Consider the following 18,937-nt stretch of genomic DNA (forward strand, 5'->3'; position numbering starts at 1 on the left):
TAAAGTTGGGATATTACACATTTTCCTATTTTTTTCATAGTTATTTTACTTTAGATATTATGAAATTAATTTAACTTTTTTTGTTTGCTCGGGGGCTTTATTTTAAGACATTTATACGAGATTTTATATTTTTACTCTTATATTCATACATTGATCTATTTTTTGTATTTTTTATCGGGTCTGTGTTCATTTTTTTTTGTTATTTATATATGACTTTTTTTTTTGTTGATTTATATGAAGATTATATATTTATATTCATATATTAAGACGGGAATCTATTTTTATTTTATAATTTACGTGAGACTTTTGTATTTATAATTTACATGGGCATATATTTTTTCACATGTATTACAATAAATACGTTATTTTTATTCATATATTAACACAAAGACATATTTTTTTTCTATAATTTATACGATGTTCTATATTTATTTTATTTGGAGGATATTGATGTGAAAATTAAATTAACTAATATAAGATATATTCAAATAATTTTTTTAGGGTAGTTTTGTTTCATATTTATTTTACTATGGGTATTATGAGATTATTTTAACTTTTTTTGTTTGTTTGGGGGGCTTTTTTTTAAAAAAGGTTACACACGAGTCTATATTTTTACATATATATTAAGAGACATGATTTATTTTTTTGTAATTTATACGGGGCCTACTCTTTTTTTTTTGTGATTCACGCAGGAAATATATTAAAATTGTACGTTTAATTTTCCGTAAAATAAAAAATCAGAGGTACAATTTTAATTGAATTGTATATGATTTTAAAACTATTTTAATTGACTTGGTTCAAAAAAAAAAAAAAACTATTTTAATTGACTATATTTATATATTAATACCGGATCTTATTTTATTTTATTTTTGACAAATAAGGGATCCTACTTTTTTTATGTTATAGTTTTTCATTTTTCATCCTTTTTATTTTAGAATAATAAAAATTTTAATATTAAAATGTTAATTTTTTAGTCTCATTTTACCCGTGCTTGGCACGGGTCCGGATACTAGTTATAAAATAATTCATGAATTGTATCATCATGAGAAAATTAAGCAATTTACCCACGTCACCAAAAATAAAAGCTATAGATCCTTGAGTTGTGATCCGGAATTTTGTTAGTATTAGCTTCATTTTGTTATTAATAACTACGGATAAATACAGTATAGCGAAATGTGTTAGCAATCAAGTGGACGTGCCGGAGTGGTTATCGGGCATGACTAGAAATCATGTGGGCTTTGCTCGCGCAGGTTCGAATCCTACCGTCCACGACCTTTAATTAATTTTTGGTTTTTAAGGCATTAGGCCTTGATTGAAAATCAAATTTTCCACTCCACTTTTTTTTTTTTGCTAACGCCAAGTTTCGAACCATATATCTCTAGGTTGCAAAGTAACTCCTCAATTAAGGGGCTACCTGCGAAACAGGCTCCACTTCACTTATTTTGTTTCTCGATACAATCGTAGTCCTTTTTTTCACTCAAATATATGTCCGTTTTGATCGACTTATTTTAAATTTATGTGAATTTATTTATTTATATAAGACGTTATATTAGTGTTTTGATAATTTAATAAAAAAAATGCTTACTAAATTTTCATAAGTGTTATGAAACTAATCTAAACATAACTAAGAATATAGAAGAATAGAGATGAAGGAGAGAAAAGAGAAAGATTAGAGTTTGTATATTCTCTTCAAGGTGTGCCTTACATTGTAACAAAGGGGTCCTATTTATAGGACACATTTAGGGGACAAGAAAACCTACACAATAATGGACATTCATTACATATTATAATTCATAACACTCCCCCTTGAATGTCCATCAAGGATATGCCTCATTAAAACCTTACTAGAGAAAAAACCATTAGGAAAAAAATCCTAGTGAAGGAAAAAGAGTACATATCATCCTTTATATGTGAACTGCCTCGTTAAAAACCTTACCAGGAAAACCCAGTGGGACAAAACCACGGTGAAGGGAAAAAGAGTGCAGAACATATATATTTATGTCTCCCCCTCATAAAAATAGTTATATATGAGATGAAAAAACCAAATAATCTTCGGTGCTAGTTCCTCAAAAGATTTGCTTGAAGTTGATTTTGTAGAAAGATTTGACATATTTTCTTTATTATACTTTTCTCCAAGTTAGCAGTGCTTCTTATGTTATCTTCATATTGAATTGTTGCGGGAACCATCCTTTCGTAATAAAAACAACAAGTTTCTTGTATGCGTTGAATTACAGGCCTCGGGCCTCGACAAAAGTGCATTCTCAACTTGCTTGATGTAGTGCTAAAATTTTCATATGATTGGATGATATTGTTGTTTCTTTAGGGTGCGTTTGATTTGCTAAAAAATAAGGGACTGGACAGGACAACTCATGTTGTACTGTGTTTGATTTTAAAACTGTTCTTGGTACTGGACAAACTGGTGGCCAATGGATAGGACAAAACTTGAAATTCTTGTCCCCCACAGAACCACGGGACAACTTTTTGTCCTCAGCACAAGTTGTCTAAAATACCAAAATAACCTTTTGTCCACCAAACATGGTACAACACAAAGTTTGTACAATACCTTAAACGTTTGTCTTGTGCTGTTCTGTCTTGTACTGTCCTGTACTGTTCTGTCCAGTATTTATATTTTGCAGATCAAACGAACCCTTAAGGTAAATAATATGCTTGACTTTGTTCCACTATTTATGTTGGCTGAAAAGACTAAAATAAAATACTACATGTATAACGAGTAAAATATATTAGTGTCCACAATTGAATTAAGATATCATATTTTCATCATTGTCTTGAGGCTTGACACATCAAATGACATCGCATCCATTTTAGTACACAACAAATTAGATTTGTCAATATCAAATATCATTTTATTGAGGCACAAAATTTTATTCAAATTATAAATTTGCAATTCCAAATAAATTTTGCGCATCCAGATATTTCTTTAATCTACAAATTTCAGAAGCTCTTCAGGAGTTCTGATAATATTTACAGCAAATGATATTTCTCAACAAATATATTAGCATTTGATATATGGTACTTCAGGACCGATTAGTAATTCACTATTGAGGAACTTACAACAATTTCATATAGAATCATGTTTTCTATAAGATTCATGATTCACGAAGCATTCTTCAATTACTTATTTTGTAAGAAAAATGACAATATCTCATAAGCTCTTCAGGAGTCTTAATGATATTTTTTATCATCGATATAAGCCTCAAATATAACAAATTCATTTTCAAATATTTTCTTAAAAATGGATAAATGATGTCCTTCTCATATTCCTCATTTGGAAATATTCACATGCATCAAAACTGTTTGAGAGACTTATTCATTTTTATTAAATCATCTATTCAATAGTCTATTTTACATGTCTCACGAAAATTAAATCCTTCAGGGATTTTCACATAATCATTATCTAATGAGCCGTTCAAACACGTTGTAACACATCTTTCAAATAAATCGAGCATTTCATGTGCTACAAAACTTAATCAATTATAAAGAAATATTGAATTCACTTCAGGTGAATACGCCTCTTGAAAATTAATGGTAGACGTTTATCATTTTCTTTTCGCGCGAAAACTAATTTGTACTAGTTATTTTCATCTTCAGGTGTACGGACTGCTCGTCCAACAACCTTTTGCTTTGCAAAACTAGTTTAATATTGTATCAATCGCATCTACCTATTTAGTCAATAATTTTATTGTCTATAATCTTTAATAGACTTTGATCCATGATCCTCATTGTCATTTATCACATATAGCGCTTTATTATGTGCAAAAATAGTGTCAACGTTGACTTCATCTCGGTTCCATCGTATTTTATTCATGACATAATTTATTGAGATCTCTTTGTTTTAATAAATTACAGGTACCTGATGAGTTCTTCTGGAACTGAAAAATTAATTATGTCAAATACTTTTTTTCAAAATTTTTCATATCCTCCCTTGAGTCATCTTTCTTTTTAGCTCCTTATCTTATTTGAGGAATTTATCCTTGAAACCGATTTGCTTACCATGCTTCAAGCGTGGTTAAGAAACATTTGCAATATTAGATTGTCCGACAGGGACATTTATTTTTATCGGAGCATTAGCAGCTATTGATTGATTTCATAAACTTTGCAAATGAGTTATCTTTTGAACATTTGGTTCAAGCTATTTTATATGAGGATCAAGATGAGATAATAATAATAATTTATTTTAAGTGATTCATTTGAACTTCTGGTTCATATTTTTTAGCTGCTTATTCCCTCCCCCTAATATTGGGAAAACTAATTCATCACTTGAAAATTAGCCTTCTAGGCTATAAACAAGTCCCTTATTGGCTCGATATAATTTATAAGGGATGAAGAGGTATATCAAATATATTTTCCCAATATTCTTTTACGACCCATTTAAATTCATTATATTGGAGCAATTGAGACGTACCCAACACATCCAAAAATGTTTATATATGGGAAATTAGGTTTATAAACCAAAATTCAAATAAATTAGCGGAGAGCTTATGTATATAATAATTTGTTGGCATGATGCTATTTAATATTTCAACATACATGTTTGAGTGTTCCCTTACGATCTCATAAGTATCAGTCGTGTAATTAACTTTAGACCTCTAAAGAATGGATCTTCAAGTCCATTATTTTTGTTTGTATGAACATATTCTACAAAATGTTCAGTATAAATTTCAATTAACATATGATACTTATCAAATACTTTCTAGAATAATATATATAAAATGAGCTCTTAACAATAATCTCACAAACTTCTGGTTGTGAGTTTATAACAAACATACATGTGACCATTTAGTTGATGCATCAATTAAAATTTTAGGAATCGAATTGGTCCACGTGATCGGTGTATTGATTTACAAATATCACCTTATATATATTCTAAAAAATAAAAGATGCTCATTTACTTAATTTATCAACTTCCTTCGGGAACTAGTAACACATAAAATTATTAGATTGAAGAAACTTCAGGCCCTTCAATTCATATAAAATTATTTTATATTTCACATCATAATAGATTCGGGATGACCCATCCGATCTTGCCAATTACAAACTTAATATGATTTAAATTGTAAACTTCTGGTTTACTTAAACATATATGTGCTTGAGTTGCACTAATATTATATGTATGCCACAAACTAGAGACAAAAATTGATAATGTGTCTCGTAATATAGAGATACAAGATCTCCTCCATTACTTGTTTCAATATGATATTTATTTATGTGAATATCCTCCAAGCATATATACTAAATTTCTTTAAGACTTTAAAATATCCAATACATTAGCAAAGTGTAACTTTGTTTCTCGATATAACAATGTATTTGCTCTTCTGAAGCTTCAATAATTTTTGTACTATAAAACATAGGATTTAATTCCTTCCAATTGTTTTTTTTTTATGAATAGTAATATAGATATATACTTTCATGCTAACAAAAATATGTTTCAGCAAATTTTTTTTTTTTTCGGTAGAACATAATAAAAAATAGTAATAATTTATTTATTTGAGAATTAAAAGAGTAAAAATAAAGTATAACAGAATAATGTTTATGTGGATTTTAGCAGAATTAGAAATTAGAAGATTGTAACCAAAATAAAATAAATAAATTAGAAGATAGTAACAATTAAAATTTTTTTAAAATTAAAATCAATAAATTGATTTAAATAAGTAACCGAATAATTAAAACCAATTTATATTTGAAGAGAATAATCTTTATTATGAGAGGGGGAAAAAATGTATGAACCATGCATTCAATCATGCGCTAAATATATCAATAATATTCATCCAATGTATGTGCAACAATTGATATACAAAATATTCTTGAAATTATCTTTTCAAAGTTGCTACTTCAGGAGCATATTCGAGAGACATAAACAATTCTTCTATTAATTTCCTTTAATTTTGGTCCATCTTATACCAAGATCAAATAGATCATATAGATTGTAATCTGCCGTAAGAATTTAATCTTCAGGAACTCAATAACAAATCTCTTTTTAGAATGGCCGGAGAAATTCACAATTTTTACAATTTTTCATTGAGCGATACTACAAGAATGCTTTAATATTGGATTTTTAAGTTCTTCAAGAACTATACAAATAATTTTTTTCATTAACAATAGTTAAGGAAATCCATAATCTTGGAGCAATCCATCCATAATGCGTTAATATTAATTCCATATTCTTTGTGATGTAGTTCTTCAAGAACTATATCACAAATGATCTTCATAAGGATGCTTGGTATTAAATTTATAGTTCTCCAAGAGTTGTGTCTGAAATCTTCAAACATTGATATCAAACTTCTTTCTTTGAGCAATTCTTCAAAGATACTTCAATATTAAGGTTTTTTTTTTCTTTAGTTCTTCGGGAACTACTATATCACAAATAATTTTCATAAACAATGATCAAGAAAAATCATTATTTAAGCAATCCTTCAAGGATGCTTGAATGTTGAATTCTTCTAGAATTCATAAGACTATATATAATTGTACATGTAAAAATAAAATAAAGAATTAAAGATATATTATCAAACAAAAAATCGGAATTAATGTACAAAAAATGGAATTAATTCTCTTAAAAGTGATGAAAACGTTTTCATACATGATCCAAGAGGTTACAAAATAGTAAATGTATTTTAATAAGAACATAAAAGGGTAAAATCAAGAGGTTACAAAATCTTCATATTTTCATAAATGTAATCTTAATATGAAATCATATGATCCAAGAGGTTACAAAATAGTAAATGTATTTACATTCACTCTTTATTTGAATTAAAATAAGAACGTAAAAAGGGTTTAGTTCTTTAGGGACTAACAAATTATACCACATGTTCTTCTTATCTCATTTTCATAAAATTCTATATATAATTCTATGTATAAGCAAAGAGATAAAATACGCTTGTAGTAATTTAAAACTATCACAATACATATGAGTTAATATTCCATGATTTTTTTTTTAAGTTCTTCAGGAACTATATAATATCGTTATATTGTAAAAATCATTCTTTAAGCAATCCTTCAGGGATGCATATATAGAAAATAATTTGATTATTTATTTTTAAGTTCTTCAAGATATAATATCGTTATAATGTAAAAATAATTCTTTATGCAATCCTTCAGGGATGCATATATAACATTGAGTTCTTCAGGAACTGTATAATATATACTATAAAGTATGAGAAATATATTGGTGCAATCCTTCAGGGATGCATATAGATATTGAATTCTTTTGGAATTCTAAATGAATAATAAGATCAAATCAGTTATTTATCCAATTCATTTTACTTATATCTATAAATCTTCGGGATTCATTCTTATATCTATGAATCTTCGGGATTCATATTTTAAAAATATTTTGCGGTACTTCTAGAAATTGAGGCTTATGAATCTTCAAGATTCATATTTTAAAAGTTCATCACACTATGAATCTTCAGGATTCATAATTCAAAAATTTCACTACGATACTTCTGGATTGTAGGATTCATATTTTAAAATTTTGTCAAACTATGAATCTTCAGGATTCATATTTAAAAAATTTTATCACGATACTTCTGGATCGTAGACTGTGAATCAATATAAAAAAACGAGAAGGAATAAAATGATCCGATAAAAAATAGAATAAAAAATCATACAAAAAATAAAATTATCACTTCCCATGATTGTTATACCTTTCTTGAAAGAGGAGAGACTATCGTGCTGATAACGTGTTATGAAACTAATCTAAACATAACTAAGAATATAGAAGAATAGAGATGAAGGAGAGAAAAGAGAAAGATTAGAGTTTGTATATTCTCTTCAAGGTGTGCCTTACATTGTAACAAAGGGGTCCTATTTATAGGACACATTTAGGGGACAAGAAAACCTACACAATAATGGACATTCATTACATATTATAATTCATAACAATAAGTTATTTATGGCATATTTTAATAAGTTCTCATAATATGCTTATAGTTGAACTTATTATGGAGTTTATGAAAAGTATCCCGCTTCGACTCTCGCGTCTTTCATATTAGCATTTTCTTTTTAATTAATTTTTGGAGTTAAATTTACCCTTATCTTGTTTTTATGTTGTTGTTTTTTTGGTTCACACACTTGTCTTTTTAAAACTATCTCGCTTATTTTTTTAAAATTTATCTTTTTAAGACAATCTTAAATTTTTAGTCGATTCTAGGACTGGATACCGAGTTTTAAAAAAAAAACTTAAATTTATAATATTTTTTACAATGACACTCATATCCAAACACTTCAATTTAGGTAAGTATTTGTACACATCCAAACAAAAAGATTTTATTGAATATAAGAACTTATGATGTAAGCTCTTGTGTTATAAGCTCTAGTACTATAAATATTTGTGATAGGATCATGAGTTCCCTAAGTATGTGGAAGAAAACTTATAAAAAATTGCACTAAAATATTTTGGCGTCTTTTGGCTCTTATCCCAATTGGTCAAAAGAAGTATTTAACTTGAAGAATAGATTGAATAAAGCCCAATTCACATGATAAGAAACATTCGTGTGCTGATTTGTGGTCTAATAATATTGGACTAAATAGAAAACAATTAAGTCTAATTTTCTTTATTTTTATTGTAATTTTTGTTTTTGGTATTGGGAGGATTTTTAGATGTCATTTAGCTTCCTTCTAGCCTCTCTAAATGCTTCCTAGTGGTGCACTGAGTCATTATATTGACTAGTGAGAATTTATAAGCATGCTAGTGCTCATTTTCTAAGGCCTATGATGAATGTATGGTAGTGGATAATAAATCCTACTATGTAAAGATATGCTATAAATAGGGTTCATATGTACTTCTCAAATAACAACTTGAATATTATCAATCTGAGAGTTTTATATTGTGAGAAGTTTTCCTTTTTTCTTGAGGTTGAGATAAAATCTTTATAGTGTTGGTTCTACCCGCAGGTCGCGATTAGGGTCACACTTTATTTGATAACTTTGGTTCTACCGGCAGGTCGCAGTTATGGTCAAGTTCCTTATTCATTTGATAACGTTCGGTTCTACCGGCTGATCACGGTTAGGGTCAAGTTCCTTTATCGGTTGGCATCATAGCTTCGACTCTTGAAATCAAGTTTTATCTATCATCTTTTTTTCCTGTTAAAAAAAATAAGAGTTAAAACAAAATGGAGGAAGAAATGCATGTCTGGATTAAACATTTGGAGAAGTCTAATTAGTTTTTTTAACTTTTTTTGATCATTTAATCGGTTATCTTGACATCCACTAATATTGAGTTCATATCCAATTAATTAATTAATTAATTAATTTCTAAATATAAATCTAATTAACCTTTTAACATTATTTGATCACGTAATCAATTAAACTCCTAATTGATAAATAGCTAATATAATTATATAAAAATATTTATCCCATAATATTATTGGAATATATAAATTACTCCAACATTTAACACCAACATGGTGTTCTTCCAAATTAAATCATCTTACTATATTTCACTTTAATTATTATATGATATAGAATAATATTTGATTATTATTATTGGATTTAGTTATGTGTAAGAGTGAATTCATTAATAAACTCTTAATATATATTGCTCTGAACATGCAGAACTAGTTAATTATGGGGATGATGTTCAACAACATATATATAAATGAGTATTATGTAGCGCACAACATTGCACAACATTGTATTGGAACAAAATGAATCCGCACATTGGCTCTAGAGTTTTGATCATAACAAATAATTGAAAGAATAAATTGGATATACTTTTGATCATAACAAATAATTGAAAGAATAAATTGGATATACCCGTTCTCTCTCTCTCTCTCTCTCTCTCTCTCTCTCTCTCATCTTTGTGTTGTTTTATCTGCTGCAATCTCTTTGACAAACTGACCAGATTTTACTTTTGTTTTAGAATATGACTTGAGCTAAAACACTTAGATTAGAATAAGTTTGATAAAATCAACACCGTTCAACCTCCCCCCTCTCTTCCTCTTGTGTTTTTCTCAGCTACACCTTAAAACAAATTAATAGGAGCAGATGAGGTATTAATTATAGGATTTAAAAGATACATGCGTGTGTGTTTGTGCACGGTTAAGATAAAATAAGTTTATACTTTCATTATTTCGGTGAGTTTGACTCAGTTGGTGGGAATATCGCACTTTATGTGAAAGAGTCGGAGTTCACACTTCTTATTCACCTTTAAGGTGGATTTTCTAGCCTTGACAACAGAAAAAAAAAGTTTATACTTCCATCTAATAAAATTTATAATTTTAAAGAAATAGTTATAAAATATAATATTCTAGAATATCTCAAAATAATTTCTCATTTGATTATATTGTATTTTTAAGCACAACTAACATATAGTTGTACATAGAAATTATTTTGAGATATTCTAGAATATTATATTTTGATTATAATGTATTTTTAGGCACAACTAACATATAGTTTACCAATTGACATCATACGTTTTTCATAATTCAGGATACATACAAGTAGAACATATATGAAAAATACATTGATGCAAAGAATGCATGTCATTTGAGTTTGAATCAAAACCTTAAATTACAAAATGAAAAAGAAATAGAATAAGAAAAATTATAAGAAGGGTCTCCTTCACAACTCTTTTTTAGACAAATCTTCCATGATCAACCTCTTACACCTAGCCGAATCAAACTCAATGCTCTCTTCACACATATCCTCCTCATTACACCATTTTTTCTGCCAATAATGCACCACAAAGAACCCTATTGAAGTGCATAGTATAGCACAAAACTTACCCAACAAAGTCAAAACCAAAAGACTAGTCAAAAAAAGCAAACACAAACCCATGTTTAAACCAAAATATTTTCTACACTCTACAACTTCTTGTTTCACCTCAATTCCATTCATTGTTGTTGGATACAATTCAGAGGAGAAACCCCAAATATGTGAACCTTGGGATCTACTTGAACATGTAGAAGATGATAATGTAGAAGGGGTGAATGTAGGTGAATGATGAGATGATGAATCATTAAATGAATTGATTCTTTGTGGTTCTTCTTTATGATTTGTGTTCGAGATTTTATCACCTTCTCCTTCTAACTTGTTGAACCTTGATGATTTGCTCCAAGTATTTTCATTGTTGTTTATTTTAGTTCTATTAATAAATTTCTTGCCCTGTAATAATATGATAAATGTTAACAATATATATATGAATTAGAGATGAAGAGAAGACAAATGACAAAATAGAAATATAGTATATACTACACTGGTGTAACATTTAATTAACGTTCTACCGCGTTTGATTGAAATGTTATATCATGTAGATAATCTATATACATTTTAAGTAAATCTAAAATCATTTAATATATTTTTGAAAATCATCAATATTAACTGTTTTGGATAAAAACTCATAAACTTTTAATTTTTATGTGTCTCCATTCATATAATAAACCAAACTCAAATGTTATATCATCCATGTGTTTACATATCATCTCCATTTCTATCTCATCTCATTTACCCTCTCTACCAAATTTCACATTTCACATTATATAAATTTTAAAAAAACGAGTTGTGTCCATAATAGTTGGCATGATGTCAAAGACAATTGTGTCCATGACCGCATAACAAGAACACAATTGCAACCTCTTTGAATGCATTATCAAGGATATAACAATGTGACAACAATTAAAAATGTTGCAAACAACAAAATATATTATTTAGAAATTTAATTGCAAGTAATTAACGTAAGGAAGGAAGAGTAAAAGTACCAATGATGTATGATTTAAAGCCCTAATTATAGCTTGACGAAGTCGATGAGACTTTTCTTTACCAAACTTTCGCCGACGACTTGCACTTCCATCCGGGGCGCCACCTTTTGACCCAGTCATAGTGGACGACAACATGGTAGGCAACACCATGCCTTGCTTCTCGGCCACGACAAGGTAACTAAGAAGCGGGTCACTATTAGTTCTTGCTTTCCGACGTGGCGATTCTACAACATCATCCGGTTTGAAGCATTTGAATAAATGACGTTTGTTTTTGTTTGTATTAATCGGTGGTATTGTATTTGGGGATTCCATATGAATATTGGAAGAAAAATAAGACAAGTGTTGAACAAGATTTTGATATGTTGTTGATGTTTTGAGGATTTGAGAAATGAAGGAAAAAGTGTTGTTTTATGTTCCATGCGATACGGAAGGGATTCAAATTTCCTATGATATGCAAAGAGTGGGTGTGGTTTGTGTTTTAGATTTGTGTCCGATCTTGTCGCCGTTATTCAATTCTTCTTGAACAAAAGTGTGAAACAAAATTCTAAAAATGGATGAGAAATCCCATGAAAATTGGATTAGTCCTTTTTCGTTTTGGTAGAGGAAAATCTAGATATGAATTTGGATTCTCAACCATTAGATTAATTCAGCGACAGAAACATAAGAGTCAACGATAACCCTTAACCCCAGAAATTTAGTTGTTTTTTTTTTTAAATGACCCTTTTTGAAAAACAAAAATATCAAACTATATATCCTGCTTTCAAAATATATATACGCCCTTCGATTCGTCCCAAAATATAAACAAAAATGAGTCAAATAAACTTGATGTATTTGGTTCAAAATTTGGATCAAATACATTTATTTTTGTTGACCATTTTTTGCTTATATTTTAGGACGGAGACACATATATGAGGAGGGATCCGTTGACTCTAGAGATTTACTCCGCTTAATAACTCCATATCTGCATTATATTTCTTCAATCCAACCGTTGAATTCCAAGATCTTATTGAGTAGATAAATTCCACAATTTTTTTATAAAAATTCAAAAAATATAGTTATGTATTCACACTATTGAAATTCAAAACGGTTTTTTTTTTTAATTTTTTTTTTTTTTAAGTTTGTCGTACGTTTTATTGAAGTTATCAGAAAAAGTATAAAACAATTTCGAATTTTTATAAAAATTTGTGGAGTTGATCTACTCGATGAGATCTTTGAATTCAACAGTTGGATTGAAGAAATATAATGCCGATATCGAGTTATTAAGCGGAGTAAGTCAATGGAGACTTACTCTTGGAGTCATCGGATCCCTCATCATATAATTTCTGCCATGTTAAAAGAGATGCCAATAAGCCAGCTCACTTCTTAGCTTCTTTGGCCCATACAGAACCTAATAAGGTTTGGATAGCTTCTCTTTCGATATAAAAGAAACATGGAGGCCGAAAGAGGAGCTATCTATGGTTTGGTTGGAAGAATCCCACCCCCCTCATCGTAACCATTTTGCTTATGTACTTAGGTCCCGTTTGACCCTACTTATTTTCCACTTTTTTCTTCTCCTTAAAAGTAGTAAATAAGTAAAAAATTGTGTTTGACCAAACTTCTCCTTATTTTCTACTTCTTCACTTTATTTCTCTAATTAATTTAAGAAGTAATAGAGACAAATACAATTTTCTACTTCTCTATTTTTTTTAAGGAGAAGTAGAAAATAAGTAGTGCCAAACGGAGCCTAAAGTCCACTCATATAATGATCTTTTCAATCAAAACTGGCCTTTAAATTACGTGTATAATAATTTTTTGAGATAAAAAAGCCACTTTTTATAGAGACAAAAAATAAAATTCGATAATTTTATAATTATAAGAACGGAAAATATATTTAACCCTAAAATTGAAAAAGTTTAAAAATTTATTTTTTGAAAAAACTAAAACGGCCATTAAGCTTGCGTAAAAAAAAAAAGAAAAAAGAAGAGCTAAGGGATTGTAATATGTGTGTGCGCTTCAAAATTTCAATCTTACGCTAATTTGTGAAAACAATATATAAAAACCCATTCTTTCTTTCTTCTTCAAGAAATGAATGAAACGCGCAGCACACAGTGGAATTGATGGCGTTGGGTCGGTCGCTCAAGAATCAAGAAACTGGTATGCTCGATCTGTGCCGATAATCGCTACGGTAATTTCTCAACTTTCTTTCCACATATTTGCATTTTGATTACGACAACATTCAATCTTCTGCTTCACAAAGTCAAATCCCTTTTGAGAGTATAAACCCTAAATCAAGAGCATTCAATCTTCTGCTTCATAAAATCAAATCCCTTTTTTCTTTTTTGATGAAAATGAGGGCATAAACCCTAAATCAAGAACATCCAATCTTCTGCTTCACAAAAGGTATAACTTTACCCATTTTCTCATTCTTGATCATTCAAGAACATTCAATCTTCTCCTTGAGAAAAACAAAAAGAACCTTAATCGGGTAAAAATGTGTTATGTGCCAAGATCATGTTTACGATTGATACCTCTAGACTCTAGTTGTGATACTGATTTTTCAATTCTTGATATTTCAAGAACATTCAATTTCTGCTTGATGAAAACATGAAACTTTAATTCAGGAAACATGTTTTGTCCCAATAACTTTCAATCTTCTGCTTATTGGAAACTTCATTCCAATGTATTGGTTTATTATTAATACCTATTGGTAACGATGATGAGTTTTCGATTTTTTCATTTTGAGTATTCAAGAACTTTCAATCTTCTGCTTTGGAAAAATATAAACTTTCAATTTTTGGAAGAGATTAAATGTCACTGAATGTGAAAGCTAGTTTGTTGCCGTAATTGCTTGTCTCTATGGGTGTCCACTTTTCTTTTAAAAAAAATTATGAATTTTTATTCATAATAATGCATGAATGGATATATATTCTGCTTCGATGACCCTTAATCCCTAAATTCAATTTTGCAACTGCAATTAGAAGTGATTTTGCATTATGAACTTAATGACCCTTGTCTCTAATGTTACATAAGCTTTGTAAGGGATCGATGCCTCAATGACCTTTGAGGAAAATGCATTTTGAATTCATTATTCATAATGGAAAAGTTGGATGGTGGCTTTCAAAGCAAAGTAATTATAATATGAAATTTATTCAAAGTGTGGATGGATAGACTTTGTTCCATGATTTTTGTAAGGGTGGCCCAAAACTGTTGGATGATGCCTTAATGTGAAAGCTAGTTGTTGACCCTAGTCCCTAAATGCTATTATCTGTTGTGCTTTGAGGGTATAAACCCTAAATCAGGAACATTCAATCTTCTGCTTAATAAAAGGTATAACTTTACCCATTTTTCTCATTCTTGATCATTCAAGAACATTCAATCTTCTGCTTGAGAAAAACAAAAAAAAAACCTTAATCGTGCAAAAATGCGTTTCTGTGCCAAGATATCATGTTTACGATTGATACCTGTTGTGATACCATTTTTTTAATTCTTGATATTTCAAGAACATTCAATCTTCTGCTTGAAAACACAAATCTATAATTGAGGAAACAATGTTCTGTCTCAAGAACTTTCAATTTTCTGCTTATTGGAAGCTTCATTCCAACATATTTGTTCCGTTTGGTTTATAATCAATACCTATTGGTAAAAATGATGGGTTGTCGATTTTTTATTGTTGAGTATTCAAGGACTTTCAATCTTCTGCTTCGGAAAAAAATGAACCTTCAGGTACTGTCAATCTTATGTTGACCTGCTTCAGGTAAGATTGTACTCGTATTTGTACATGTAAATATATATAACTATAATATAAAACTCCCACTTACCAATAGTACAGCTTGACAACTGACAATTATACATTGTTAGGATTTGATGGAAAAAATTATTGTTCTTGCCTTGGCAACTGGGCAGAAGCGCTTTAGTGCCTCTCTGTGCAAGCTTGTTGAGAAATATGCTGAAATCTTAGCAAGTCAAGGGTTGCTGACCACATTAATAAAGTATCTAAAACTTTTGGGTTCTGAAGAACTTTTGACAGAACTTGTGATATTGAAGGACCGAATTGCACTGTCTACGGAACCTGGTAAACTTTTTATTGGATTTCTGTATGGCTCGGTTAAAAAAATAGAGGAAAATGATACAAATTGAATGCTATTTATTAGCAAGTGACTCTTCAAATGCCACTTATGGTTGAGGAATACTTCTAGTACTAGCGTTTTTGTGTATTTTATTCTAGTGGGATAGCATTACCATTATAATTGCATAGTGAACATCAGTGCGTAGTTATATTTTGCTGTTATTAAACATGCAACAATATACACCTAACCATATTTCAGGAAGATATTGCCAGTTTTAGAAAGACCTAACTACTCAAGTGATTACTTATTGACCACTCTTTTAACATTGTTTTTACCATTGTTAATAACTAGTAGAGTGGTTACTTATTGATCCCGACTGCCTCTTGTTGCTGAATACCCCAGCTCCGACCATTTCAACCGTTTATCTTGCGGGAGAAACGGTTCTTTTTCTGAAGGTTTTTCTCTTGGTCTCGTTGCTGGTGGATTATTCGATGGAAACATTGATATCTGGAATCCTCTCACTCTGATTCGGTAATTTGGTTTTTTTTTTTCAATCTTGCGCATTGTTTTTTTCATATTAAGAATTGATGATTTCGTTTAATAGATTGTGAAATGCATTGATTGGAGATATGATTATATATCAGGAATTCGGATTTCGGGGAATAAGAAATGTTTTTCTGACGTTATTCAGTTACAATTTTCACATAGTGCTAAATGCTTTGGTGGTTTAAGTCTGGAGAATTTTGGTTCATTTTAATATATACTTTCTCTGCTTGTTATTACAATTTGCTTTCTTGATGAATATATCACTATGGTTGGGTCCTTAATTTTACACTTTTGTATGCAGAATTCCACCAATTTTATTTTATGAATACAATGCCATATTATCCAGAGTTTTAAGACGCATTTTCCTGTCAATTTTTGTGATTTGATGCAAGTGAAGGATAATCTTGGCTGCCATTTATACATAATCTATGTGTTGGGAAACTCAAAACTAAATTCCCGTATTAGAATGGTTGTCAGTTGTCATGAAAATGGAGAAAAACAGTAGTTTCTGTTTGAGTGAACAAATCGAGCTTCTTTGCTAGCTTCATGTTTTTCTTTGGTTTGGTTGAAGTTGTTGATAAAATACACCTATAATTCAGTATGTAGGTTAACAACTTTGTTGATCAATGTTTTAATTTTAGTGTTGCATGATACAATTTTCTCAATGTCTTTCTGATGATTTTGTTTTTCTGATAAATTTTCTCAGCTCGGAGGAAAATGAAAGTTCTCTCGTTGGACACCTTGTAAGGCATAAGAGACCGATATGTTCTTCTCTGTTTTTATGAGCCTACTTGCTGCAAGTTTTTATTGTCTTCTTTGTTCTCTGGCATATATGTAGTGTTTGCTATTGAAATAATATCTTTGACATTCTTATATTTCAGGTTCGTGGACTTGAGTTTAATACAATTGCACTCAATCTTCTCATATCTGGGGCTGAGGATGGTGAAATTTGCATATGGGATTTGGCCAATCCTTCAGAGCCTACACATTTTCCACCATTAAAGGTCAGAATTTTTTTCCCTCTATGGTGTTTAGTCACCCCCTCTTTTGATGGATTAATATGCTCTTAATCTTCAAATATATTTTTACCCATATAGTGTTTATGATGACTGTGCAGGGTAGTGGCTCTGCTTCCAGGGGGAAGTTTCATTCTTATCTTGGAATAGTCAAGTGCAACACATATTTGCATCCACTTCATATAATGGGACCACTAGTGAGGAAGCGATTAAATTCAACCTTTATATTTTGTTCTCATTGTTGTATTGTTCGTTGGGATGATAATTTTTTTGTTTATTTTTAAAAATTTTAGTTTTATTCTCTAGTGGTTTGGGACCTAAAGAAGCAACAGCCAGTGATAAGGTAACTCGATCATCTCTTGCCTTTTGGTTTTGAAAATGCCTGATATTATATTGCCAAAAAGAACTTACTGTAACCTTGTATGTCCTATTTGAACCGACAGCTTTGCAGATTCAGTTAGACGGCGGTGCTCGGCTTTGCAGTGAGTGGAATCCTGATGTTGCTACAAAATTTGTTGTTGCATCAGATGAAGACGGATCTCCTTCTATAAGGGTATAGTCTCTGCGGATTGTCTGTTTATTTTAAAGGTAATGTGTCTGTGTATTGACTTTATATGAGCATGTTGGCGCAGCTTTGGGATATGATATGAGGAATATAATGACACCGATAAAGGAGTTTGTGGGGCACACTAGAGGTAAAGCCAGCCATTCATTTATTTATGATTTATTGTACTAGAGTTTGTTGGCATTATCAATGCTACCTTTTCTTTTGGTTATATTCTTATTCCGCTTCCACGAATCCATTGAAAAATCATATGGGAAACAAACGAGTAATTAGTAAAAAATAATTAAAGTCCCATGGCTGTAGATCCCAATTATGTGTGAATTATATATGACAAGTGATAGAGAGTGCTAGGAAGCAAAAATACAATATAGAACATGTGTATTTTACATGGGCATGTGGATTTAGCAAAATCTAGATATCTTAGAACATAACATAGCTTGGGCATGTTAAAGAGTATGCGATATAATATTTCTCTTATTGTTTTAGCAGTTACTTTAATTGTATTATTCTTACCTATGGTGTTCTCTTCCTTAGTACTGTATTTTCCGGCTCTTGCTTTTTGATCAAGGATGTACCGCAATATTATTGATTGTTCCTGTCAAATTAATGTGAAGATGGATAATATCATGTTTTTAAATGATTTATAGGCTTCCTGAAGTTGATTTAACAGAGAGTCTACTTTTTTTGTTTATAAATATTGAGAACCATATTTAAAACCCCATGATTCCTGTCGAAAATTGTTTCTAATTGTATATATGTGCTAGTTGAGCTGAGACACGAGTGGCTCAAATGTAAGGATGGTTGCATGTTTTTTGCTACCAATCAACTGCATTAAAATAACAAGGCTAATGAATAGTCATGCTATATAATAATATAGTAAAATTCTTTATTCACTTCAATGTGCACCGGTATTAAGCTAGCTTTCAAACAAGTTGTTTATAAGTGTGTGCCTGACTATTTGTTTATGTCGACCATCTTATTGTTTCCTGTACATTGTTTATTGTAATATGATATAGGGATTGTGTGAGCCAATAGCACCACACTGCG

The 18,937-nt window shown here is 30.1% G+C and overlaps 2 protein-coding genes and 1 non-coding gene across 3 annotated transcripts; 2 read left to right on the top strand and 1 right to left on the bottom strand.

Moving 5' to 3' along the window:
* The first annotated feature begins 1,189 nt into the window (after positions 1-1,189).
* On the top strand, positions 1,190-1,271 carry TRNAS-AGA. Its single transcript has one exon. It is a non-coding gene; the product is annotated as a tRNA-Ser (tRNA).
* A 9,186-nt stretch (positions 1,272-10,457) lies between these two features.
* Positions 10,458-12,303, bottom strand: LOC123899096. Its single transcript, XM_045950152.1, has 2 exons — positions 11,718-12,303; positions 10,458-11,124 (listed from the first exon to the last, which is right to left on the bottom strand). Exons 1-2 carry the CDS (start codon positions 12,027-12,029, stop codon positions 10,582-10,584), a joined length of 855 nt encoding a protein of 284 aa, XP_045806108.1. The 5' UTR covers positions 12,030-12,303; the 3' UTR covers positions 10,458-10,581.
* A 2,441-nt stretch (positions 12,304-14,744) lies between these two features.
* On the top strand, positions 14,745-17,115 carry LOC123897383 (protein transport protein SEC31 homolog B-like). Its single transcript, XM_045947983.1, has 4 exons — positions 14,745-15,419; positions 15,555-15,768; positions 16,166-16,294; positions 17,016-17,115. Exons 1-3 carry the CDS (start codon positions 15,342-15,344, stop codon positions 16,288-16,290), a joined length of 417 nt encoding a protein of 138 aa, XP_045803939.1. The 5' UTR covers positions 14,745-15,341; the 3' UTR covers positions 16,291-16,294; positions 17,016-17,115.
* The last annotated feature ends 1,822 nt before the right edge of the window (positions 17,116-18,937 follow it).

Source organism: Trifolium pratense, linkage group LG7, assembly GCF_020283565.1.
Source record: "Trifolium pratense cultivar HEN17-A07 linkage group LG7, ARS_RC_1.1, whole genome shotgun sequence".
NCBI lineage: Eukaryota > Viridiplantae > Streptophyta > Magnoliopsida > Fabales > Fabaceae > Trifolium > Trifolium pratense.

Excerpts from the sequence above, each read along its gene's own strand:
- LOC123899096 (XM_045950152.1), bottom strand. The coding sequence starts at position 12,029 with ATGGAATCCCCAAATACAATACCACCGATTAATACAAACAAAAACAAA. Across the intron at positions 11,125-11,717 it reads CTTTAAATCATACATCATTG|GGCAAGAAATTTATTAATAG; the intron begins GTACTTTTACTC and ends ATATTATTACAG.
- LOC123897383 (XM_045947983.1), top strand. The coding sequence starts at position 15,342 with ATGATGGGTTGTCGATTTTTTATTGTTGAGTATTCAAGGACTTTCAAT. Across the intron at positions 15,420-15,554 it reads GGAAAAAAATGAACCTTCAG|GATTTGATGGAAAAAATTAT; the intron begins GTACTGTCAATC and ends ATACATTGTTAG. Across the intron at positions 15,769-16,165 it reads TGCACTGTCTACGGAACCTG|CTCCGACCATTTCAACCGTT; the intron begins GTAAACTTTTTA and ends TGAATACCCCAG.